General features: G+C 45.3%; 1 protein-coding gene across 1 annotated transcript; it reads right to left on the bottom strand.

Annotated features, from left to right (window-relative positions):
• Nucleotides 1-17,694: 17,694 nt before the first annotated feature.
• On the bottom strand, nucleotides 17,695-24,985 carry CTLA4 (cytotoxic T-lymphocyte associated protein 4). The gene is made up of 4 exons (XM_028707934.2): nucleotides 24,838-24,985; nucleotides 22,082-22,432; nucleotides 20,345-20,454; nucleotides 17,695-17,878 (listed from the first exon to the last, which is right to left on the bottom strand). The coding sequence occupies exons 1-4, from the start codon at nucleotides 24,917-24,919 to the stop codon at nucleotides 17,822-17,824; spliced, it is 600 nt and encodes a 199-aa protein (XP_028563767.2). The 5' UTR covers nucleotides 24,920-24,985; the 3' UTR covers nucleotides 17,695-17,821.
• Nucleotides 24,986-25,198: the final 213 nt, after the last annotated feature.

The following is a 25,198-nucleotide window of genomic DNA, read 5'->3' as shown; positions in this document are numbered from 1 at the left end:
AGCAGTGGCAAGAGAAAAATCTTCTCACTGGTTTCCTTTTACTGTTCTTCTCAATGCAGTTTAAAAAAAAATAAATCATTTTTGCAAAGGGAATTTGAAAAGAATTATTCCAGAGCATCAAGATAAGGCATGTGAATATACTGTTGCATATTGGCAGGTTAATTCATCTTCTTAGAATAAATTAAGGCTGATGATTGCAATTCTAAAAGCACACCAAGAGACACGTAGTTATGGGAGGGTGGGGAAAATGCCAAATTGAAAACAAAATTATTTTCACGTTGACTTCATTCCCTCCACATGCAGTTACCAGTATCTGCCACGAAGGGGTGCTGCTGATCTACATTTTCCCCTTTTAATGGAAAAAGGATAGCTGTCAAGTGGGTGGAGGGAAGCTTATAACAAAAGCTGCACAGAGAGAAACTGTTAAAGCATATTTTTAATCAACAGCTCGTAAAAGGTGGGATGAACTAATGCTAAAGATACTTTGGCATCCTTTTTGTGGGTAGGACTTAATGAATGGGGTGGGGTGGTTGCCGGTCGAATACAAATGAGAAACCATAATAATGGGATCATTGTCACTTAACGCAGCCTAATGAAGTGGGAAGGATAACTTGTGGCTTTGCCTGTCCTGGCTGCTGAAAGCCAGCCATCTTGTGTGTGAGAGACTGTAAGAATGAGTGGGGCCTGCCATCTCAAAAGAGTGTGTCCACATCTTAAAAAGTTAGAACCAATGGAGCACAGCAACTATTGACCAGTTGCTAAAAATCCATTTTGGGGTAAAAAAAAGGTCAAGGTAATGTACCCCTGGACAGTTACTGTAAGTCGAGCCAAAAGCGACTATGGGGCTGCGACGCTCATCTCACTTTCAGGCCAAAGGAGCTGACGTTTGTCCACAGACAGATTTCCAGATCATGAGGCCAGCATGACTAAACCACTTCTGGCGCAACGGGACACCATTATGGAAACCAGAGTGCACGGAAACACCGTTTACCTTCCCGCCGCATTGGTACCTATTTATCTACTTGCGCTGGTGTGCTTTCGAGCTGCTACGTTGACAGGAGCTGGGACAGAGCAACGGGAGCTCACCCCATCTCGTGGATTCGAACTGCCGACCTTCAAATCGGCAAGACCAAGAGGCTCAGTGGTTTAGACCACAGTACCACCCTCATCCCTATTTTGGGGTAAGGTAGTAGGAAAGGTCATAGCGGTGTTTCTGGAAGAAACTGATGATCTAGATCCATTTCAGTCTTGGTTCAGGCCCAGGTATGGGACTGAATCAGAAAACCTTTATTAGGAGAGAGGCAGGTGAATTCAACTCTGCTTCTTTCATTTGATCTCACAGAGGCTTTTTGATGTAAACTGACCGTAGTATCCTACCGATAGGACTTGTCAACCTGGGAAAGTAGCCCAAATTGGAGATGGAAAACACTGATCCTAAATCTCTGTTGCCTTTTCATAAGGAAGCTTCAGGAGTAAACCCTGAGGAAAAATCCATACCTGCTGCCTTGCGGGACATCTTCGGGAGAAGAAGAAGAAGAAGAAGAAGAAGAAGAAGAAGAAGAAGAAGAAGAAGAAGAAGAAGAAGAAGAAGAAGAAGAAGAAGAAGAAAAAGAAGAAGAAGAAGAAGAAGAAGAAGAAGAAGAAGAAGAAGAAGAAGAAGAAGAAGAAGAAGAAGAAGAAGAAGAAGAAGAAGAGGAGGAGGAGGAGGAGGAGGAGGAGTTTGGATTTGATATCCCACTTTATCACTACCCTAAGGAGTCTCAAGTGAGGGACGCGGGTAGTGACCACAGAGCCTAGGACTTGCCGATCAGAAGTTGGCGGTTCGAATCCCCACGACGGGGTGAGCTCCCGTTGCTCGGTCCCTGCTCCTGCCAACCTAGCAGTTCGAAAGCACGTCAAAGTGCAAGTAGATAAATAGGTACCGCTCTGGCGGGAAGGTAAACGGCATTTCCGTGCACTGCTCTGGTTCTCCAGAAGCGGCTTAGTCATGCTGGCCACATGACCCGGAAGCTGTACGCCGGCTCCCTCGGTCAATAAAGCGAGATGAGCGCCGCAACCCCAGAGTCGGCCACGACTGGACCTAATGGTCAGGGGTCCCTTTACCTTTACCTTTATCTACTGTAGCAGTTACAGTAGATAATTACCAGTAAATGAGCAAGTTAAATGAATTTGGATATGCAGAAGAGAATAAAAATAAATAAATTTAGGGAACCGCCGAAAGAGGGGGAATGGAAGCCAAATTTTGAAATGTTAAATTGATTGTAAAACAAATGAAATGTATAAACACGCTGATTCCCAGACCATCCACAGGCTGGATTTAGAAGGGGATTGGGCCAGATCCAGCCCCTGGGCCTTAGTTTGCCTACCCATGCTCTAAGCGGTTTATAGAAAAACAATAAAGCCATAGCAGCGATCCTATTGGCTTGGCCGACCCACATTGCCTTCCAGGGGCAGGGTTGCAGTATTTGCCTTTGTTGCAGGAAACCCCCCCCCCCCAAATCATTTAGTTTGTACAAACTTGACACATACGCACACTCACACACAACATACGTGATGTTTCTGTTATAAATTCATAGAAAAACATCTGTACATCGGATCTACACCGTTCCACTTTTATTTTGCTCCATGAAGAAAGGACTATCAAAGGGGGAAGGTTTGATACAGCGCGGCCATAATCCCTTGAGCGTACCAACACGTACTCAGGAGCCCTACCCAGTTGGCATGCCAGCCGTGATGGTCCCAGACAGAAGACCATCAAGGACACAAAGAACTTGCATATGGGAGTGGATTCAACACGGACTGAAACAAAGGACAGTGATCAGCTCTTCCCTCTGGGGGCAGGAAACTGCCAGCTCCCCTTCGTCCTCTAGAAAATACTCATGGGGAGGGGGAAAGGAGGGACCAGCCAGGTGACAAGACACTCAGGTTACCACCACAACCCCTCCCTCAACCCCTCCTTTTTGTGGTGTTTCAATGATGTAGTCATGATGTAGTTGTGATGTAGTTCCAGGGGTGTAGCTTGGGGGATTAGTAGCTAATAAAAGTTGGGGTCTCCTTTTGTTCAGGGATTCCATCTTGTTCCACCTGGTGGCAGGTGGGAGTCCTGTCGCAACAGTCTTCAATAAAGACCAAACCTACTGGTTGCTGTTTTGCTCATGGTATTCCTGGCTGGTGTCCTTGTTTTTTGTCCAAGGGAGCCCTCAGATTTCTCCGTTAACACCTTCCAGCTGTCTAGGAATGGGCCAGACTGTAAGAGAAGCTGGGAGAAACAAAACACGGCGTCAATGATCAGGCAATTTCTCTGCAAACAGTTTGCAAGTGCTCAGAGCTTCACAGCCTCCCTTTCCTGGGAGGCTGTTTGTGAAATAATCAACTGAGGGGTCAGAGGAAGATGCGTCACCCACGAAGCCTATATTCCCGAGTTGGTTTCAACGTTCCTGGAGAATTATACAAAGAAGTCAAAATCAAAAGGGAGGGGAGGGGAGGCAATTCTTTTGAGAGCCGCTGGGCATCTCTGGATTATGGCGTAATGCTTGCTGTTAAACTCAGGCACAAGTGGAAAGAGAAAGCCTTGAGAAGGGGTTCTGTCGTGAGGATCAGTGAGCAGGATTCAGCCTGTGGCACTCATGCTCAGGCTCCATTTGTGAGCCATCTCCTAATGAGCTCTTTCTTGGCTCTGTGCTCATCGTGGTCGAGTCGTTGAGCCTTAGTCATAGCTCTATTATACGCCTCAGAAGAAGCCATTCACTAAATCCTGCCGTCTAAGTGCTCTGAGCACGGCTGTCTACGAATTTTAGCTCGCCCCCAAGACATGGCGGAAAGTGGGTGCTTATATTTTCCATTAAATTGCATTGAGGGTAGGCGAGGATAGATTCTTTGACTAAACAGGACACTTATCTATGCCCAGGGTGGTTGAATAGGGGCTTTAAAATGTGAGCGGCGAGCCAAAGAGCCTCCGGTGCAAATTCTGCCGCAGCCACAAAGTCCCTCGGCCAGCCACGGCTTCATATGCAAAACGGATAAGACAGCAACACTGACCTACTTTCCAGGGTTTGCTGTAAGGATGTGTTATGTACTGAGTTGAATAGGATCCAAAATGCAGCAGTCTGATTGGTCCTAGAACAATAGGATCCAAAATACAGCAGTCTGATTGGCCCTAGAACAATAGGATTCAGAATGCAGCAGTCTGATTGGCCCTAGAACAATAGGATTCAGAATGCAGCAGTCTGATTGGCCCTAGAACAATAGGACCCAGAATGCAGCAGTCTGATTGGTCCACAGGAGCCACCCAATCCAGCTCCAGGTGAATCCCAGAATTAGCCAATCATGTGCGGCACATTGTGTAAATAATGTATATAAAGCAGACATTCTGGGGGAACGTCCATTCCTCCTCACCACTATGAGCTGAATAAAGAGCATAAAATCCACTCTCGACTCCGAGTACATTTCAGATGGTTCTGTTGTGATTTTTATTACCTGTGTGACATTTTAGTGTATTTTTGGTCTTTGTGGAAGCCGCCCAGAGTGGCTGGGGAAACCCACCCAGATGGGCGGGGTACAAATAATAAATTATTATTATTATTATTATTATTATTATTATTATTATTATTATTATTATTACATTGCTGTGCTCACCCCACTTATCCAAAAGGTGAGGTGCAGCAGTACTTGTCTAGATCTAACAACAAAGCTTTGCTGGAGGCTTTCATCCACTGGTGGAGGAAGAGGAGTGCAGGGGGAGCGCACCGCCCCCGGCAGCATGATCCTGGTGGGGTGCCATCGCAGCTGCCCCCTGCCCGCGCTGGGTGCCACGCCCCCAGGACATGTGCCACGCCCCTGTGGGTGGCACACCAAGCCCCCGGGACAGACGCCAGCCCTGCCCCCGCCTGCTCTCCACCCCCCAGTGCCAGAGCATGAAGCTCCGCCACTACTTACACCATTTTGTAATATATGAGTTTACTTAAAAATATAGATAGAACCAAAGAATTGTGGGACGCAGGTGGCGCTGTGGGTTAAACCACAGATCCTAGGACTTGCCGATCAGAAGGTCGGTGGTTCGAATCCCTGCGATGGGGTGAGCTCCCGTTGCTTGGTCCCTGCTCCTGCCAACCTAGCAGTTCGAAAGGACATCAAAGTACAAGAAGATAAACAGGTACCGCTCCGGCGGGAAGGTAAACGGCGTTTCTGTGCACTGCTCTGGTTCGCCAGAAGCATCTTAGTCATGCTGGCCACATGACCCGGAAGCTGTACGCCGGCTCCCTCGGCCAATAAAGCGAGATGAGCGCCACAACCCCAGAGTCAGCCACGACTGGACCTAATGGTCAGGGGTCCCTTTACCCTTTACCTTTACTAAAGAATTGTGGAGTTGGCAGGGACCTCTGAGAGTTCATCTAGTCCAACTCCCTGCAATGCAGGAATAGAGGCACAGTGTGAACACTCCAGCAGGCCACAAAATTCTGCCTGCCCAGTGTCAGATCCCAAGAGAAAGCACACAGCGCCGCAAAGTCCAAATTCTGCCCCCTGTCCTGTGGCTCACTTAGGGCTCATCTGCACTGCCACTTGTCCTGTGTATAGAAAGCATGGGTCTGAGTTGTTTTCCACTTCCCCACTCTTTTCCCAGGCAAAACTCTCTAATGCTCAATCGGAACAAACATTAAACTGGGAAAAACACAAATTGCTGTTTGCTCTGATTGAGCACTAAAGAGCAGTTTTCCTGGGGCAGGCGGAGCAGTGGAACAAGAGGAAGGGTAGGAAAGCTCTCTAAAGCCTTTTCCTCTAAATTTCCCTAATCCCCTTTTTAAACTGCCTCAGTTGGTGGCCCATCACCGCATCTGGAGACAGCAAATTGGTTGGCTCAACCATGTGTTGTGTGGGGAAGTACGTGGTCTTGTGTGCTCCAAACCCCACACATCCAGTTTCACTGATTGACCCTGCTTGCGAATATTTTGAGAGGAGGGAAATTCATCTCTGTCCACTTTGACCACACCAGGTATAATCAGGGCTATTTTTCTAGAAAAAGAGGTGCCAGACCTCACCTTGAATGCTTCTCTTGTTCTCTTAGAATGGCACCTGAGAGGTGTCGGAACATGGGTGTGATTTTATGCATTTGTCTCATGGGCCCACTTTGTTCTGAACTTTGTTGTTGTTTAGTCGTTTAGTCGTGTCCGACTCTTCGTGACCCCATGGACCAGAGCACGCCAGGCACTCCTGTCTTCCACTGCCTCCCGCAGTTTGGTCAGACTCATGTTTGTAGCTTCGAGAACACTGTCCAACCATCTCGTCCTCTGTCGTCCCCTTCTCCTTGTGCCCTCCATCTTTCCCAACACCAGGGTCTTTTCCAGGGAGTCTTCTCTTCTCATGAGGTGGCCAAAGTATTGGAGCCTCAGCTTCAGGATCTGTCCTTCCAGTGAGCACTCAGGGCTGATTTCCTTCAGAATGGATAGGTTTGATCTTCTTGCAGACCATGGGACTCTCAAGAGTCTCCTCCAGCACCATAATTCAAAATTCATAATTCACCTCTTCGTGGATCACTGCCTTGCCGTGGCGAAGGGGCTTGAATAACTCAGAGAATCTATGAACTATGCCAAGAAGGGCACCCTATATATAGAAATGAGCAAACCAGTGATATTTTAGGGAGCAGGCTAGCAGGCGGGGCCCATTACTTACATCATAGGAGCCTACACAACACAAAACACTGTTGCTGTATGAAGGTTTCCTTTTATTTGTGTTTTATCTTATATTTTGGAAATGTACATCCAGTGTTTTTTCCCTTTCATTTTTTTTTTGGGGGGGGGGCAAGAGAGTGGGGCTCTAAGCTATAGCTTGCTTAGCTTTTAAGTAAATCCGGCAGTGGCCATCGGGATCCCTTCCAATGCTGCAATTCTATGATTCTCTTTTCCTTCCTTCTCTTCCTCCCTTCCTGACATGTGACCTTACTGTGCCTCAGGCTAACAGCCATAACCTATTAATTCAACGCTGAGATTTTATTCAACAGCTGAGGGGGGTAGTGAGCAGAGAATGGAGCACATCTTCATGTCAGCGGCTCCTTTGTCCCTAAAAAAAAAAGTCGACTTATTCTGGCCTCATACGTTTCATCCTCAAGGTTGGATCAAGCTGAACACAGTTTTCAGATGCTCAGAGTTCTGCTTGCACCATAGCAATGCAGAAATGGCACAATATTCCCTAAGTTCATCACAGCCGTTCACTCGAATCTGGTTTTCCGGTTTCTTGTTTCTTTTTGTTATTTTATTTATGATTTTCAACTTTATACATTTCAATAATTTTACAGTCATTTTAACATTTTGAAACTCGACTTCCTTCTCCCTCTTTCTGCGGTTCGTTACATTTATTTTTAGTATTTTCTGCATATCCAAATTAACTTAATTTGCTCATTTATTCATCTGCTTTACATATATATACTCTTATAAAACCTCAGGTTGTTACAACAATCCTGCCAATGTTCTTATCTGTTTACAGTTTATTTGTAAATATTCAATAAACCATTTCCATTCTTTTATAAAAAGTTGGTTCCTTATCTTTCCAGTAAGTTTCTCCATTTCTCCATATTCCATAAGCTCCTAGGGTTATCTGTGGAAAGCCATGTGCTTTGAATGTGCTTAAAATGCATGGCATGTAAGCAGCCTTTGACACGGAAATGCCTGCCGATGCGTGCATTTTGAGGTAGCACTACTGCTTGAGGGTTCCATGTCACCTGAGCACTCCTGGAAACTGTATCTTTGTGGAATTCAAACTACAGTTCCCAGAATTCTTTGGGGAAAGCCGTGACTGTGCCAGTGCTTTGCATGTATGGTGTGGACATGACATGAATAAAAAAAGTTATGTTTTTTAGTGCTTCTGGAAAAACGTGCAGAGACCCTGGCTTTGGTGAATCTAGATCATAGCTGTCAACGTTTTTTTAAGGGAAGTTCCCTTATTCCGAATAGGATTCCTCGCAAGAAAAGGGAAAAGTTGACAGCTATGGTCTAGATCAGTCTCTGGAAATGCTTCTTAAAGTGAAGCCTTGAGGCTATACAGTGGTACCTCGGGTTACATGTGCTTCAGGTTACAGCCTCCGCTAATCCAGAAATAGTGCTTCAGGTTAAGAACTTGCTTCAGGATGAGAACAGAAATTGTGCTCCGACGGCGCGGCGGCAGCAGGAGGCCCCATTAGCTAAAGTGGTGCTTCAGGTTAAGAACAGTTTCAGGTTAAGAACAGACCTCCGGAATGAATTAAGTACGTAACCAGAGGTACCACTGTACTGAAGAACCAGGATATCAAAAAGATCATGTCAGAAATGGAAATGGACATAAGTTTTGCGCGTTCAATCGAGGTCAGAGATGAAATTTTCCAATCTAATTTCTTAGTACAGTGGTACCTTGGGTTAAGTACTTAATTCATTCCGGAGGTCCGTACTTAACCTGAAACTGTTCTTAACCTGAAGCACCACTTTAGCTAATGGGGCCTCCTGCTGCCGCCGCGCCACCGGAGCCTGATTTCTGTTCTTATCCTGAAGCAAAGTTCTTAACCTGAAGCACTATTTCTGGGTTAGCGGAGTGTGTAACCTGAAGCGTATGTAACCTAAAGCGTATGTAACCCAAGGTACCACTGTAATGACCTGTCTCGTTGATGCTGTACTTAAGAGAGTGCTCAAATGTTTGCTGTCACGTTGTGTTCAAATGGGCTCTCTCGGGACACAACGGCACGCACCACTTTGAAACTGAATAAACCAAGGTTCGCAGAGCAAACTATAGAGGAGAGGAAACTCCTTAAAGAAAAGCAATCGTACATACATCTAGATGCCCGTTTTAAGAGTTAAGGCCATTGGATGAAGTTAATTGAAAATGTTTTTCAATGATTCAGCATCCACAGAGCATAACAGGCCACCAAAACCCGTTTATGAAACCAGCCCGTTCTGCTGGGAAGTGATACAAACACGTTTCTCATCATTCGTAAGCAAGGAGTCAGCAAGAAGTCAGCGACTCAGTGTTTCCACCATTGCAATTTACCAGAAAGATTCTGATATTGTAGTTTTGCTTTCCTTTCCTGTGCTGCTAAGTATCACGCTCTGAATGCAATAATTCAATTATGGCTTTTGTGAAATGAAATCCCCAGATAACGTGCAAATATTGCTGGCATGTTTCAGTTATATCTTCTTCTTTTTCTACCCAGATGGATTTTAAGAGTTGTGTGTGTGTTGTTTTTTTAAAAACCTCCAGTTGTCATTTGCGATATATTGTTTTTTATCTCTCTGGGAGAGGAACGAGGTCATTTGAAAAGGGCCGTCTCTCGAGGTTAATGGAAGGGAGCTTTCCTGAGGTCAGAATGAGATCCCTGCAGCAACAACAGTGTCTTCGCTTCAGATGTTGCGCTGGGACCTCAGCAGCATACTTTCAAAACATTCATTTGATAGTACAGCAAGTCTTAGGAGGAAGTCGTGAGAGATAAGAAAATACAGACTGCTCAGACTCTTGTCTGTTTGCGTGGCGAGTTCCCGCCCCCCACCAGGATAAATAAAGACACGAGACACCATAGTTTAAGGTTAAATGGGCGAATTAGGCCACAACTTTATTGAATTTCAGGAATGAGAGGCATTGGCTTAGGCATTGGTCCTAACGACTATCCGGCTCCAGCCCATTTGCTGGAGACACGGGGAAGGGTTAACACCATATCGGGAGAGTCTCCTGCCGAGGCACGTTGACTAGGAGCTCCCCCGGGTCACCGCTCGGGGGCGTGCCTTTGGCCCTCACCTCCATAGGCTTCGGACAGGGCCACACACCCCGGAGTCCTTTAACGGACCACCCTTCGCTAACTGGGGGGAGGTGATGGCGTTCCTCCCCCCCCCCCATCCTCTTAACCCCTTCTTGCCAATGCCGAAGAGTTGTGATGAGTTGCTACGAGGTAGGCGAAAAACCAAATGGCTGTAAATTGCCAATTGGGAAAAATTCCTACCATGCCCCATGCGGCGACAGACCGAAGTCCATAGCAAAGTCAGAGACCTACCTAAAGCCTACCTAAAGGGAGGGAGGGTGGGAAAACGTGGGGGCTACCTGGTGAAAAGAGGGCGAGCCCCCTCTGCGCCGGCCCTAAATAGGGCAGGCCACGCCCCACCAGCCAGCCGATTGGCTGGCTGGGGGGGCAGACACGGCCGGGATTCCCCTGCTCTCACGGGGGCTGAAACCAGCCCCCACTCACGTGGGGGGTGGGCGTGAAGCTCGCAACCCCACCTCCTGGGCAGGCCGGAAGTGGCTTGGTCATGTCTCATCATTCAGGTCGAGTAAAGGGAATGGAAGGGGGCGTCAGGAACACCCAAATAAAGTACAATATAAAAGGGAATGTCTGTGGGGAATCTTGCTGGACTCCATCTCCCATCAGCCCCTGCAAGCATGGTCAATGACCAGGGATGATGAGGGTGGTAGTTCAACAACTTCAGCCGTTCCAAAGGTTCCTAATAATAATAATAATAATAATAATAATAATAATAATAATAATTTATTATTTATACCCCGCCCATCTGGCTGTTTCCCCAACCACTCTGGGCGGCTCCCAATCAAGTGTTAAAAACAGTACAGCGTTAAATATTAAAAACTTCCCTGAACAGGGCTGCCTTAAGATGACTTCTGAATGTCAGGTAGTTGTTTATCTCTTTGACATCTGATGGGAGGGCGTTCCACAGGGCGGGCACCACTACCGAGAAGGCCCTCTGTCTGGTTCCCTGTAGCCTCACTTCTCGCAATGAGGGAACCTCCAGAAGGCCCTCGGTGCTGGATCTCAGTGTCTACATGTGCCTTATGGTGCGATCACTTTGGAAAACTGCGTAGTGTTCTGGTTTCCCTATCTCAATGAGGATATTGCAGAGCTACACAAAGCACAGAAAAGGGAAACCGAAATGATACACCCTAGTGGTCTTTAAGTTCAGAAAAAGACAACTGAGGGTGGCATTTTATACACATTGCCCTAATATCTAATTGATGAAGGGTATCTTTGAAATCTCTTAATAAGCAATTGATAGGAACTTACAAAATTATGTGTAGTGTGGCAACTATAATTCAGGATAATCCCATGAAATTGACCGGTGGATGTGGGCAGGCAAGATACTTTTCCACACAGTCAGTAAAGAATATATGAAATTTGTGAGCACAAATTGTGGCGATGGCCGATTGCTTTAGACAGCTTAAAGGGGGAATTGGCAAAATCTGTGGGATGAAAGCCTGTCAAAAGCTGCCTCAGAGAGCTACTGCGCCCATGTGTGTCTTGAGGACTTCCTGGAGACATCTACCGGTGTGGGAAGCCAGATTCTGGACGGCATGGGCCTTTCAGCTGATCTAGTAGGTCTCCATTTAACTGGGGAGCTTACCCACAGAAAACCTGAAAGAACTAGTCTGTAAGTGTAGAGGACAATAGCAGGTTGTGCCTTGGAAACTGTAAAACAAAAGTTCCACCCAAACCAGAATGCTTTGGCTAGAAGAAGAAGAGCTTGGATTTGATATCCCACTTTATCACTACCCAAAGGAGTCTCAAAGGGGCTAACATTCTCCTTTCCCTTCCTCTCCCACAACAAACACTCTGTGAGGTGAGTGAGGCTGAGAGACTTTAGAGAGAAGTGTGACTAGCCCAAGGTCACCCAGCAGCTGCATGTGGAGGAGCGGAGACGCGAACCCGGTTCCCCAGATTACAAGTCTACCGCTCTTAACCACTACACCACACTGGCTCTCAGATTGCAGATGCAGGCAGGTGGACAACAACATGTGACCAAAACATCTGCATTGGCTGCCCATCTGCTACCAGGCAGTGGCGTAGCTAGCGGCTAGGGTGCCCGGGGTGGCGCGCGACCTGCAGCCAGGGGCAGAGCAAGCCAGGGTGAGCCAAGGCAGGGCGTGCTGCGTAGAGCTTCTCCGCAGCCTCCCCCTCAGCTATAGGGCGGCTGAGGTGATGGGCAGACACAAGCCCTTCGCTTCTCAAAAAAAGCAGTGTGAAGCTTGCAGGCAGTCCACCCACCGCCTCCCCCTCAGGAGAGACGCGTGGCTCAGGCACGCTACAGGCCCTGCAGTGTTACACCCAGTGGCCCCCGCTTCAACTAGCTACACCTCTGGATCAGGCAGATTTGTGGAGGAGAGGGCTGTCGAAGGCTGCTAGCCATAAAGGCTACAAAGTTGGAGGCAGCAATGCTTCTGGTTTCTGGAAATCACTCAAGGTGAGAGCGCTCCTGAAGTGACAGTAAGAAGGGGTGTGCAGTGAGTGTGGGAGTTATTTTTTCAAAAACACATATTTTTACCATTTTGTCACCCCCCTCGGTGATGACACCCGAGGTGGACCGCACCCACCACACACACCCTTCCTATGCCACTACTACCAGGACAGTCTAGCCTCTCTAGGAATGGAGCTCCAAAGTCTGGGAGCAGTCACTGAGAAGGTCCTTGTGAGGGTGGCAAAACTAAGAGAAGGACCTCCCTTGAAGATCTCAGGGCTTGGGCGGGTTCGTTTGGAGTCTTCTTGTGTTAGGGTTGCCATAAGAAGAGGAAGAGGAAGAGTTTGGATTTGATATCCCGCTTTATCACTACCCTAAGGAGTCTCGAAGCGGCTAACAACCTCCTTTCCCTTCCTCCCCCACAACAAACACTCTGTGAGGTGAGTGGGGCTGAGAGACTTCAGAGAAGTGTGACTAGCCCAAGGTCACCCAGCAGCTGCATGTAGAGGAGCGGAAACGTGAACCCAGTTCACCAGATTACGAGTCCACTGCTCTTAACCACTACACCACATTGGCTCTAGAATAAGTCTAGAATTCCCCAGACATATCCAGGACACTAATATGTCCAGGACAACCCATGGCAACCCGTGTTGGCAGAGTCGTTTTCGGTGATTTCCCTTAAAAATGGCTCAACAACTTTGCCAAAAAAGCTCAACAACCTTTCTGTGCGGGTTTTCACTTTTGGAAATATGGCAACCCTAGCATAGGTAAGACCACTGTTTGCTTAAAAAATGCAAACAGCTCATCATTGTCCCTTTAGAGGACAATGGTGAGCTGTTGGCTTTCTTTAAGCTCTGTCTCTGTTTGAAATATGGCAAGCCTAGCCTATGTCCCTATGTTGATTGATTTGGGGGCAATCCCTTTGCTGAAGAACCTGGAAGCTTCGTATCTCCCATCCCTGCCCAACTTCTTTACTCTCAGCTAGCAAACAGAAGCATGCATGCTGGTTGAGAAATTAGCTTTGTTGGGTAAATTCTGTAGGAGACAACAAGCTGGGCTGCCTTCTGCTTTTTGCAGTTTAACATTTGTAAAATCCCCGGCAAGTGCCTGTGGCTAGAACAAGCGTAGCACTCTAATACGATCATTTGTACAGCTGAAGTTTCCTGCTGAGCTTGAGCATCCTCCCAGCAACAGCCTAATAGGACTCCTGCAGTGTGACCTTTCTTTCCTGTCGCCATTGGCTCAGAAACCCATCAGCGTTAACTACTGCCTGACATAACTCTGGCACAATGCCAAGGAAGGGAGAGAGGAACAAGGGAACAAGGAACGGTGTCCTACTGCTGATTGAATACCAGGAGAAGACAGTGGCTTCTCTGGACGTTCAGGGTCATCCCCAGGTTCAAATTCATGGCATGGAAACAGAACGGTCCAATTGTGATGGCCTGGGTTTCGGACTCGGACGCTGAACCTGAGGGATCCCAGCCTTCACAGGATTCCCTGCCTCCAGAACCAGCTGAGCCGGGGCTGGGGCTTGAGCCTGGAGGGTCCTCACCTGTGCTGGATCCTCAGGTGCAGGCATCAGCTGAGTCTGCTATGGCTCCTGAGGTGATGGAGGACCCATCACCTGCAGGTGCTCCACTCCCAGCCCCATCAGGGGGAGAGGAGGTTGCCTCTGGGTCCGGTAACCCTCCAGCCTCTCCTGAGCTGCAGAGGCTCAGGGCAGAGAGGCGGAGGGAACTAAGTTCCCGCAGGAGGAGTGCTCGCCTCCAGGCCAAGAGAGGCGACTCACCAGAGGATCGGGGCTGCCCTACGCCTCAGGGCAGATAAAAGCCGGCCAGCCCCAGTCCCAAGAGCAACATTGTTGGTTGCTAGTTCTTGCCTGAACCCTGTCCTGCTTTCCTGCCTGAGCTCCTGACCTCACCTGACTCCCTGCTTGCAAGCCTGTTCCTGACTTCACCCGACTCCCTGCCCTGCACCCAGCTTCAGCTACTATGGACTGCCTCCACGTTGCATCTTTGACCATGGACCAGATTTGGACCTCGCCTCTCGGGTAACCTACGGGACCAGCACATCAATAATGATGGTGATGGTGATGATCTCTCAGTTTCTCGGTTTCCTATTTCTCTTTATTTCCACATCAGTGTCAAGCGGCAGAGGAACTAACCCCCATAGCAGGTTACCAGGAATGGATAAGACAAGGAAAATCCTTGCCATCTGCTTTTTATTCAATATTTACACAGAGAGGCTTGGGAATGCAGTCTCTTGGAATAATGTCATTGTCCTGAGTAAATCTCCACACACACACCCTTCTCTCCCACTTCCTCATTCATCAACAGCACAAGCCCTCTACAGTTGTGCTGTTGGGATTACAGTGGAACCTCGGGTTAAGTACTTAATTCGTTCCGGAGGTCCGTTCTTAACCTGAAACTATTCTTAACCTGAAGCACCACTTTAGCTAATGGGGCCTCCTTCTGCTGCTGCGCCACTGGAGCACAATTTCTGTTCTCATCCTGAAGCAAAGTTCTTAACCCAAGGTAATATATCTCGGTTAGCGGAGTCTGTAACCTGAAGCGTATGTAACCTGAAGGATATGTAACCCGAGGTACCACTTTATGGCCATTTGTCTCTGAGCTCTTTGCTCTCCTACTTTTAAGGATCGCCGGGTTCTGGGAGGTGGTAGTTCTGCAATGCTTTCTAGTGACAACGTGTCAGCCAGCTGCTCCAGCTCTGCCTCCTCTTCCTCCTCCTCTACTCCCATTATTTCCCAACTTCCCCCCTCATCTTCCTCAGAGCTATGATCTCCCTCAAACCCCTGTTGTAATTCTGAACTGTCGTCTTCTACTCTGGAAGGGTCAGGCTGGGGAGGCCCAGTCCCTGACAATCAACTTCCACTTTTAAAAAAATATAAATAAAACAAGTCCTCATGAAAATTCGCCAGCATTTTAGTGCTAATTTCTCTCAATATATATGTCTGTATGCAATTTTCCCTATTATGATGCCCCTTTGTTTCTTGGGTTCAGACATTATTTCGGAATGTGTGTATTAGGTGAGTCTGCCTTTAAATGTGAACAGAATCAAATTTCCTCTCCCCCATCCCTATTCAAGTGTTAATTAGTTACACCTCCACAATGCCATTTAAGTAATAAAAATCACTAGTTAGAATACATACGCAGAAGAGACCAGATGATATTCATTTGATAATTATTCTTTTATTTACAAAGCATTATTTAAAAAAGAGAATAACAAAGGGAGCTAAGGGCATGACAAGGGGTGAAGCATGAAAGACAGGAACTGTTTAAAATAGCATTTTCTTTTAATAAAACAACAACCCAAAGCTTTTCTCTTTGGAATTCTAGGTGCCGAAATTCCAACAGATCAGAAAACACTATTTATGTATGTGACTGCTGCCTCTTGGATATTATTAGCCCAGAAATAGAAAGAAGTCCCAAAGAAGAATGGCAGATTAAGTTGATGGACTTAATTTGCCAAAATGACCGGAAGAATCAGAAACCAAGAAGACGAAAATTTTGATAAGGAATGGGGAAAATGTATAATTTACCTTAATAACCATTGTAAAATTATTAGTAGGATTGGCATAACACTTGTAGTTTAATGCTGATTTTTGGGTATAATGGAGATTTAAAAGATTTGGATTAATAGACAAGTTGCAGGAGGAAAAGGTTAATATAAGGACCCACAAAGGGGAGGAGGGAACTCCAGGAGATTCTTTGGAATTCTCTTTCTCTGTTGGTAGTTTGATCATTGTTTGTAAATTGTTAAAATTTAGAAAACTATTTAAAAAAAAAAAGAATAAAAAAAAGACTGGAGTGGTTGGTAGATACTTGGTTGGAAGGAGACAATGAGATTGTTGGTGAGCAGAATGGAATTGAGAGGGTTCTTTGGGATATGAAATAAAAGATACAGTGGTACCTTGGTTCTCAAACGCCTTGGTTCTAACACAGCTTGGAACCCAAACACTGCAAACCCGGAAGTAAGTGTTCCAGTTTGCGAACCTTTTTCAGAAGCCGAACGTGCTCCGATTTGAGTGCCACACTTCCATTTTGAGTGTTACGCTGAGGTCTGTCTGTTTTTGCTATTTATTTTGCATTTTTGTATCTGTGGCTCTTTTTTTGTGAACCCTGTTCAGCTACTGATTGATTGATTGTGTGACTGCACTACATTGTTTATTGCTTTCATTTTATGGATCAATGGTCTCGTTAGAGAGTAAAATTCACGTTAAATTGCTGTTTTAGGGGGTTGTTTTTAACAGTCTGGAACGGATTAATCCGTTTTGCATTACTTTCTATGGGAAAGCATGCCTTGGTTTTGGAACGCTTTGGTTTTGGAACGGACTTCCGGAACGGATTAAGTTTGAGAACCAAGGTACCACTGTATATACTTCCTGACTCCAGTACTGGAGTGCGGAACTAGGTTTGACATACAGCAAATAATTAAAACACTTGCTTCTCCTAAATGCCCTCCCATTTGGGGAAGACTCTATAGCAAAGCAGAAGACTTGCCCGTTTTGGAGCAAGGAGGATGGGTGCATTGCCTTTCCTCCAACGTGGATTCATGATGTCCTCCCATGCTCACATCTGATAGGCTACATGGTATAAACAGGAAGCCTCTTTGGCGTATGGGCACTTTTCCCCTGTACTTATTCTGATGTGACTTTCGGACATCATTGTATAGCTATATATAATTGGCTGGGCGAAGATAGGCATTGTCTCTCTGCCTCATCAGCCAGGATTGCTTCTAGAAGGAATCAGGGTTTGGTTTTGTTAAACAGTGCAAGTTAGAGAAAGTAAAAACGAAACAACAGCAACAAAAAACACAGCCACAACCGGGTAGCACATGAAAAAGGTAAGCAAGGCTACATGCTTTTGTTTGAGGGGATCCGTAAACAAACCCCTGTGTTGCAATATAGACAAGCTGAACAATATAACACAACTTCTCGTATTAATTTTTACAAGTCTGGCTGATGAAGAATTGATCAAGATTGGCTGATGAAGCATTGAACAAAACAGATTGGTTATCCGGAAACTCTGTTCCGGCGATATTTGGTGACTGATTATGTACGGTATATATCGAACTTTCGAATTATTCTACCGCGACTGGTGGAGAAGATTTAGAGACTTTGGTTGTAATTTCTGATCATTTGTATTAGTCTATAAATAGTGTTTAGTGCCATTGTTATTGGCCATCGTGTTGTGTTATATTGTTCAGTTTGTCTGAGGGGAAGCATTCAAACATGTAAACAACACCCCTACTTTCAGCCTGAAGTGGTACAGTCTAGGAAAAGCTGTAACAGCTGATTCTGCGGACTGTATATAACCCGACCCTAAGCATAATGCTATTTTTGTTATTGAAGAATTTGTAGGGAGATTTTTGCAAAGAAGATGAGTACTTGGGAGTTCATGCTGTGGAGTGATGTGGCTACATCCTAAGGAACTCAAGGACCAAACAGCCTTTGCAGTGTCAATTTAGTATTATTTTGTTGATGTGTTGTTGTGATCCAATCTGGAAGTAACAAATTGCATTCCTGTTTATTAGACATTCATTTTCTCTGTCGTTACTTGGTAGAAATCAGCACCGTTTTGTCCTTTTCCGTGTCAGTTTTCCTTTCTTTTTCCCGGTTACATTGGTACAATTTTCTCGTAGACTCCAGGAGTAAAATAGCTGCTTTTCCGTATCTGTAAAATAAGAAAAATAATCTGGCACTGCAAGAAAACTGTGTTCCATCCTACCATATATGCTCCCACATCTTGAGATTGATATAACCTACCTCCAGGTGTATATTCTCGACCTCTCTAATTTCTGTTGATCTTAACAAATGAGGTCTCTGATAATTGCTTTTGACAGAATATTTCACAATCTGTAAGCTTTTTCATTCTTCCATAATCTCAAATCCAGGAAGACAACAAAGATCAAGTGTGAAGGTATTTGAACTGATGGCCTGTTTGCTGTTTTTGTAACCTCTGCCTGAGAAATTTAGAAAAAGTGTTCCCAGTCTACTATACACAATGCTGATGCCTGGACCCAACATATTCCTTTATGCGTTTCACAATTTTACACTACCAACAACATTCTTCTCTGTATTTCTGCACTATGGCTGAGGGGAAATGGCCTCTCCACATTCTCTAAATGCTTTTCCAGGGGTGAAATTCGGGCAGAGTGGGGGGTTGCAGAATATTCTCTAAAGGGAATAGGTGGGGCTTTCAAATAGGCTGGAGCTGGAGAAGGATTGAAAGTGGCTAAGAACTCTATAATAAAAAAATAATTCCAGACAAACATAATCTCCAGATTAAAGTCCAATCAAAAAACAACATCCACAATATCCACCAAAAATGTGCCAGGCAGATTCGACTCAGGTAGGACACAGGATGGGGAGTGCTTGGAAGACCCTAAGGAACATGAATATACTCTAATTCCGATAGGCAACACACCTCCGTGAAGAGTTAAACCACCCTGTTCAGCGCATGCTGACTCTACTCATCGTATTGAGATTATTACAGTGTTCTGGTATTGTGGTGAGGAAGGCAAGGGCAGTGGTTGCTAGTTCTGAATCAGAAAGAAACTGCTGCCGTTCATTTCACATTGATGAACATCATTTTTGACCTCAAGCCCAGAACAGCAGTTGATCTTGAAGAACTAAATAACCCTGCAAGGAATTTCGTTTCATCTTCTACAGAAGTACTACAGACTTTTCAGTCTCTTGGTGTTCCTTCACCTTTCACGGCAAGAGTAATAATTTAACAGAGCTGAGTAGGACACAGTTTCTGGTCCACACATAAGGCCCCTGCCCCGTTTCTGGTGGATTGCATGCTGGGTGCTGTAATTCTTGCAAAAAATAATAATAATTCTGGGCTTGGGTGACTTAATATGGATCTGTTATGCCTCTTGTGTCAAGAGTTCTTGCACATGTAAAAGTAAAGGTAAAGGGACCCCTGACCATTAGGTCCAGTCGTGGCCGACTCTGGTGTTGCGGTGCTCATCTCGCTTTATTGGCCGAGGGAGCCGGCATACAGCTTCCGGGTCATGGGGCCAGCATGACTAAGCCACTTCTGGCGGACCAGCGCAGCGCACGGAAACGCTGTTTACCTTCCCGCCGGAGCGGTACCTATTTATCTACTTGCACTTCATGCTTTCGAACTGCTAGGTTGGCAGGAGCAGGGACCGAGCAACGGGAGCTCACCCCGTCATGGGGATTCGAACCGCCAACCTTCTGATCGGCAAGTCCTAGGCTCTGTGGTTTAACCCACAGTGCCACCCGCGTCCTCTTGCACATGTACTCTTGCTTACAACAACAACAAAAGCATGTTGGTGGACCAAATTAAAACATGTTGGTGAGGACACCCCACCCTTGGTCTAATAATTCTAGATCAGGCATGGCCAAACTTGGCCCTCCAGCTGTTTTGGGACTACAATTCCCATCATCCCTGACCACTGGTCCTGTTAGCTAGGGATGATGGGAGTTGTAGTCCCAAAACATCTGGAGGGCCAAGTTTGGCCATGCCTGTTCTAGATTCTGCTCAGCTACATAGCAATACAGACCAGGCATTGCATTCAAGTCCTTCTTGGAATAGCATCTCAAGACTCTGGATGCAATTTCTAGCACATGCACACACCAATTGATGTGAATGCATGGCTACATTTTCCAGGTTGACTTTTCAGGCCTGTCTGGAGACCAGAATGCAAGGGAACCAAACTGCCAAAAATACAGTGGTGCCCCGCAAGACGAATGCCTCGCAAGACGGAAAGCCCGCTAGACGAAAGGGTTTTCCGTCGTGGAGGCGCTTCGCAAGACAAAGTTCCCTATGGGCTTGCTTTGCAAGACGAAAACGTCTTGCGAGTCTCGCCATTTCCCCCCCCCCCCGCATTTTCCCCCTTTTTCAAAGCGGCTAAGCTGTTAATAGCCTTTTAACATCTTAGCCGCTAAACCCGCTAAGCCGCTAATAGCGCTAAATCGCTAATAGCGCTAATCCGCTTAGCCGCTAATGGGGTTGCTTCGCAAGACGAAAAAACCGCTAGAAGAAAAGAATCGCGGAACGGATTCTTTTCGTCTTGCGAGGCACCACTGTATGATGGTCATGATATTACAAATCCCCTTGGATTTATTCCTAAAAGCCCATGTACTGTGTTATAGCTCATGTACTTACAGCCTTTCTCATAACACAGGTTGTGATTAAAATGCTGTATACAAACAATCCAGAAGCTACTGCTGTTGCGATCCAAAGATAGAGATGCGAGTCTGGGCATGGATCTGAGTCTGAAATACATTTAATTTTTCAAATTATCATCTTCAGGAAGATAGAGCAAATGTTAACACACACACACACACAGAGAGAGAGAGAGAGAGAGAGAGAGAGAGAGAGAGAGACTGTTTTCCTGCAATAATTTTCCAGAGCCTGCAATAAACCCAGATGCCAACTTTGCTGCCACATACACCCGGACAACACCATTACTGACCCCAACAACATCACACATAGCATCTCGGGACTATTTAATTGCTCATCGTCTAACATTGTGTATGCCATCAAATGCCAACAGTGTCCTTCAGCTCTCTATGTTGGACAAACAGGCCAAACCTTACGCCAAAGAATAAACGGACATAAATCTGACATCAAGAATCACAAGACAGAGAAACCAGTAGGAGAACACTTCAATCTCCCAGGACATTCTATACAAGATCTCAAAGTAGCTGTTTTACTACAAAGGAATTTCAGAAATAGACTGGAAAGAGAAGCTGCTGAATTGCAACTCATTACCAAACTTAAAACCATGGAGAGACCTGGTCTGAACAAAGACATTGGATTCTTATCTCATTATACATGACAAAGCCATTTTTCACCTTCTCACCCCTTGCTTTTTCCTGTAAGACCTATTGCAGTCGTTAAGAGTCGTCAACAGGCTCATCACAGCTATCTGCCAATCACCCATTCCCACCACCCTTCTGAGTAATACCCCTCCCCACCTTCTCACTATATAGAAGGATCTGGCAACTTCTGTTTCAGTGTATCTGAAGAAGTATGCATGCACACGAAAGCTCATACCAAGAACTAACTTAGTTGGTCTTTAAGGTGCTACTGGAAGGAATTTTCTTTGTTTTGACTGTTTTCCAAGTACAGTTGTACCTTGGAAGTCGAACGGAATCCCTTCCAGAAGTCCGTTCGACTTCCAAAACATTCGGAAACCAAGGCACAGGCCAGAAAGCTCACTGCAAAATTCAGAGAAGTTTGAGTTTCAAAGGATGGCTGTGCTTCAGTTCTCGTCTTGTTTTGGAAAATATGGATTAGGTAGGTTAAATGCAAACTGAATCTGATTTCTCCCCATCCCTACTGACAACAGATATGGAGGACAATATGCTATGAAGAATTCATAACTCACTTAAGGTAAAGGGACCCCTGACCATTAGGTCCAGTCGTGGCCAACTCTGGGGTTGTGGCGCTCATCTCGCTTTATTGGCCAAGGGAGCTGGCGTACAGCTTCCGGGTCATGTGGCCAGCATGACTAAGCCACTTCTGGTGAACCAGAGCAGCGCACGGAAACGCCGTTTACCTTCCCGCCAGAGCGGTACCTATTTATCTACTTGCACTTTGACGTGCTTTCGAACTGCTAGGTTGGCAGGAGCAGGGACCTGCTCACCCCGTCGCAGGGATTCGAACCGCCGACCTTCTGATCAGCAAGTCCTAGGCTCTGTGGTTTAACCCACAGCTCCAACTCATTTACTAGGAAGCAAATCTCAGTGCGACGGACTTCTGCACAAACATGTACATACTGTGAGAAGGCTGATATGAGAGTTACAGGATTGAACTGATAGACCTCAAGGACACACATTCATTCTGAAAAACACTTGAAGGCACCCTGACATCAAATCGTGAGCTTTCTGAACTCACCAACCACATAGAGCTGGGTTCCCCTTCCCATGACTTGGATGTAGGGTGGCGGGAAAATCCGTTCCATCTTGCAGATATACAGGCCAGCATCAGTCGGCTGCAGACCCCAAAGTGTAATGTTTACACCATTGTGACCAGGGTGGACTTGGCACTTGATGCCATCCTTCACGATGAACGGCTCATACCCAGCAGTAAGCCATGAAGCACACATCCTGAGAGACTCATTGCCAAGGTGTTTAAGTAAAGTTATCACAAGTCCCTCTGCATCTCCAGCATTCCTGTATTCACACGCAAAGTGGGCAGCCTCTGGCCTTTTTACCACCAGGAACGACGGTTGAGTTACTTCTATGACTGTAATGAAATATCAAACAGAGCGCTGTGATAAATAAACATACTCAAGAGAAATATGCTGTATCCATAGAAAAGGGAGTGGCAGGTATCTCAGATACTTATTTAATATCAGATATTTAATTTACGGCTTTTGATTTATGGTGCTGGAGGAGACTCTTGAGAGTCCCATGGACTGCAAGAAGATCAAACCTATCCGTTCTTAAGGAAATCAGCCCTGAGTGCTCACTGGAAGGACAGATCCTGAAGCTGAGGCTCCAAGACTTTGGCCACCTCATGAGAAGACTCCCTGGAAAAGACCCTGATGTTGGGAAAGATGGAGGGCACAAGGAGAAGAGGACGACAGAGGACGAGATGGTTGGATAGTGTTCTCGAAGCTACCAGCATGAGTTTGACCAAACTGTGAGAGGCAGTGGAAGACAGAAGTGTCTGGCGTGCTCTGGTCCATGGGGTCACAAAGAGTCGAACACGACTAAACGACTAAACGACTAAACAACAACAACAATTTAATTTATGACATTTATATCTTGAGGGAACTCAAGACAGCATACATGCCATTCCCAGGCAGTCACAAATCCAGGCACTGACTAGGCCCAGATTTTCTTAGCATCCGTAGGGTTCCCTCAAGCCATATCTTGAAAAATATTACTTGAAGTTCTTCAAATAAAACCAGGCATATATTCAACATGTGAGCAGAATTCAGCTGACACGTGCCTTAGGTTCTGCAGGAGAAGACCTAGTCATAGTTCCATCAATGACTATAGTTTGTAATGCAGCATCTGAGAGCATGGCCTTCTCTGTTTTGGCACCACAGGTGTAGAATTTCCTCCCTTTGGAAATACAGTTCTCCTCCCTTGCTATTTAGCTTCATTATTAACTTAACTTGGGTAGGAGAGCTGGTCTCTTCTGCGTATGGTTTGCTGTTGTATTATACTTAGTAGTTTTTATGGTATTAATAGTAGTAGTGTTAGTATTAGACAACAACAACATTTCTTACCTGCCGTTCACCATAAGGTCCCACAATATTAAAATCAGTTAAGACAATTATGTAATTCTGCATGTGAGATTTTAATGTTTGGAGGTTTTTTAAAAAATATCTGGAATGTTAGAGGGTTTTTAAAATATTTGCAGTTCCCACAATATTAAAATTAGTAAAAACAATCATGATATTCTATATGTTACGTTTTAGTATTTGGAGGTTTTTCAATATTTGGATTTTTAAAGAAAAAGAAAAAAGAATGAGTTTAGCTGCATCCTACCCTACGAAACTTTGGGTTTGAGGGTGAGTTATTATTGGGAAAATAAATAAATGAACTTTGCACAAAAGTTTATTTTAATTTTATTTTAGACATCTACTTCTTTAGCAGTCGCCCAGAAACGTCTTGAGAATTATAGCAACAGAGAAATGCAGTCCCCGCTGGTCTCTCACTTATTTATTTACTTAATTAATTTTGCATGCAGCTTTTCAAAACTAGCGTTCCTCCTCAAACAGCTCTCAGTTAAATGTTTGTGAAAACGAGAATGCACGAAAACAACAACATCAAAATCCCATCACTAAAAGTGCACGTAAATGAGAGGTTTTTTTCCAAATCTAAGGCTAAGTTTTTAAAAGCGAAACAGAAATCATAACATTATCAAATCCCGGTAATGACCTGCATTCTCCTCCCCCCCCCCTCAAATGTAGCAGACGAACAGGTGTCAATCTCCAAGTGACCTTAAGGAAGATAATGAATAAGAATAAGAATAAGAATTCCATCCTGTATCTCTTTTCTAGATTGCAAATGCCTCAAGGTAAGGACTAATATAATAGCAAAAGTACAATAAAAACATAAAAAGAGCCTTGCTATATCAGACCAATGTTCCTTCTAGCATCTTACTCTCATGGTGACCAACCAGATGGTTGTAGGCAGGGGCAAAACTAGTCAAAGACCCAGTTTGACACACCCATCCATGAGCATTTGCTGGGCAGCCTCAATGGTACACCTCTGGAGGCTTCACCTGGGGCAAAACACCTGGCTAGCCTCCCCAACCCTCCCATAACTATGGCTCTGCCTGTAGGAAGCCCATATATACATATATACATATATACATGGTGGTCATGGTGGTATTCATAAAATTATTATTATTATTATTATTATTATTATTATTATTATTATTATTATCATCGTCATCATCATCATCATCAATAATAATACCCTGCCCATCTGGTTTCCCCAGGGACTCTGGGCGGCTTACAGCCATAAAAAATGGTAAAACATTAGACGTTAAAAATTTCCCAATGCAGTAGTAACAAATACTGTAGTAACAACAACAACAACCCTACTTTCTAATGTATTTTCCACGTCTCTTCTGGATAATTTTATATAGGAGGGATTTCTCAGCCTCGTCCTATATTATTATTAACTCACCTTTGCTGAAGCCAGCAGCTAAGCTGGGAAAGACAATGGCGATAAAAAACAAAATCATCACACAGCCAGATGTTGGATTCATGTAGACGTTCGATGCTTTCTTAGTTGAGGGCAAGCTGGAAACAAACCGGATTGATATTTAGAATGATCCTTTGTTCACGATAGAGGATTTCGGTGTGAACGGAACCCACGCAGTGTGTGAGAGAGAGAAAGAGAGAGGGAGGGAGGGAGAGAGGATATACCTGAAAAGGTAATCAATGTTTTGGTTGTTTCAAGACAGGAAACCGTGGAAATACGTGTGCAGTTAACCTCAAAGAGCAGTGAGCAAAGCAAATGTTCATCACCCAGAAGAATTAGTCAA

Source organism: Podarcis muralis, chromosome 1, assembly GCF_964188315.1.
Source record: "Podarcis muralis chromosome 1, rPodMur119.hap1.1, whole genome shotgun sequence".
Lineage (NCBI taxonomy): Eukaryota > Metazoa > Chordata > Lepidosauria > Squamata > Lacertidae > Podarcis > Podarcis muralis.
Note: the sequence above shows the minus strand (reverse complement) of the source record. Positions and strands in the feature narration are given on the sequence as shown.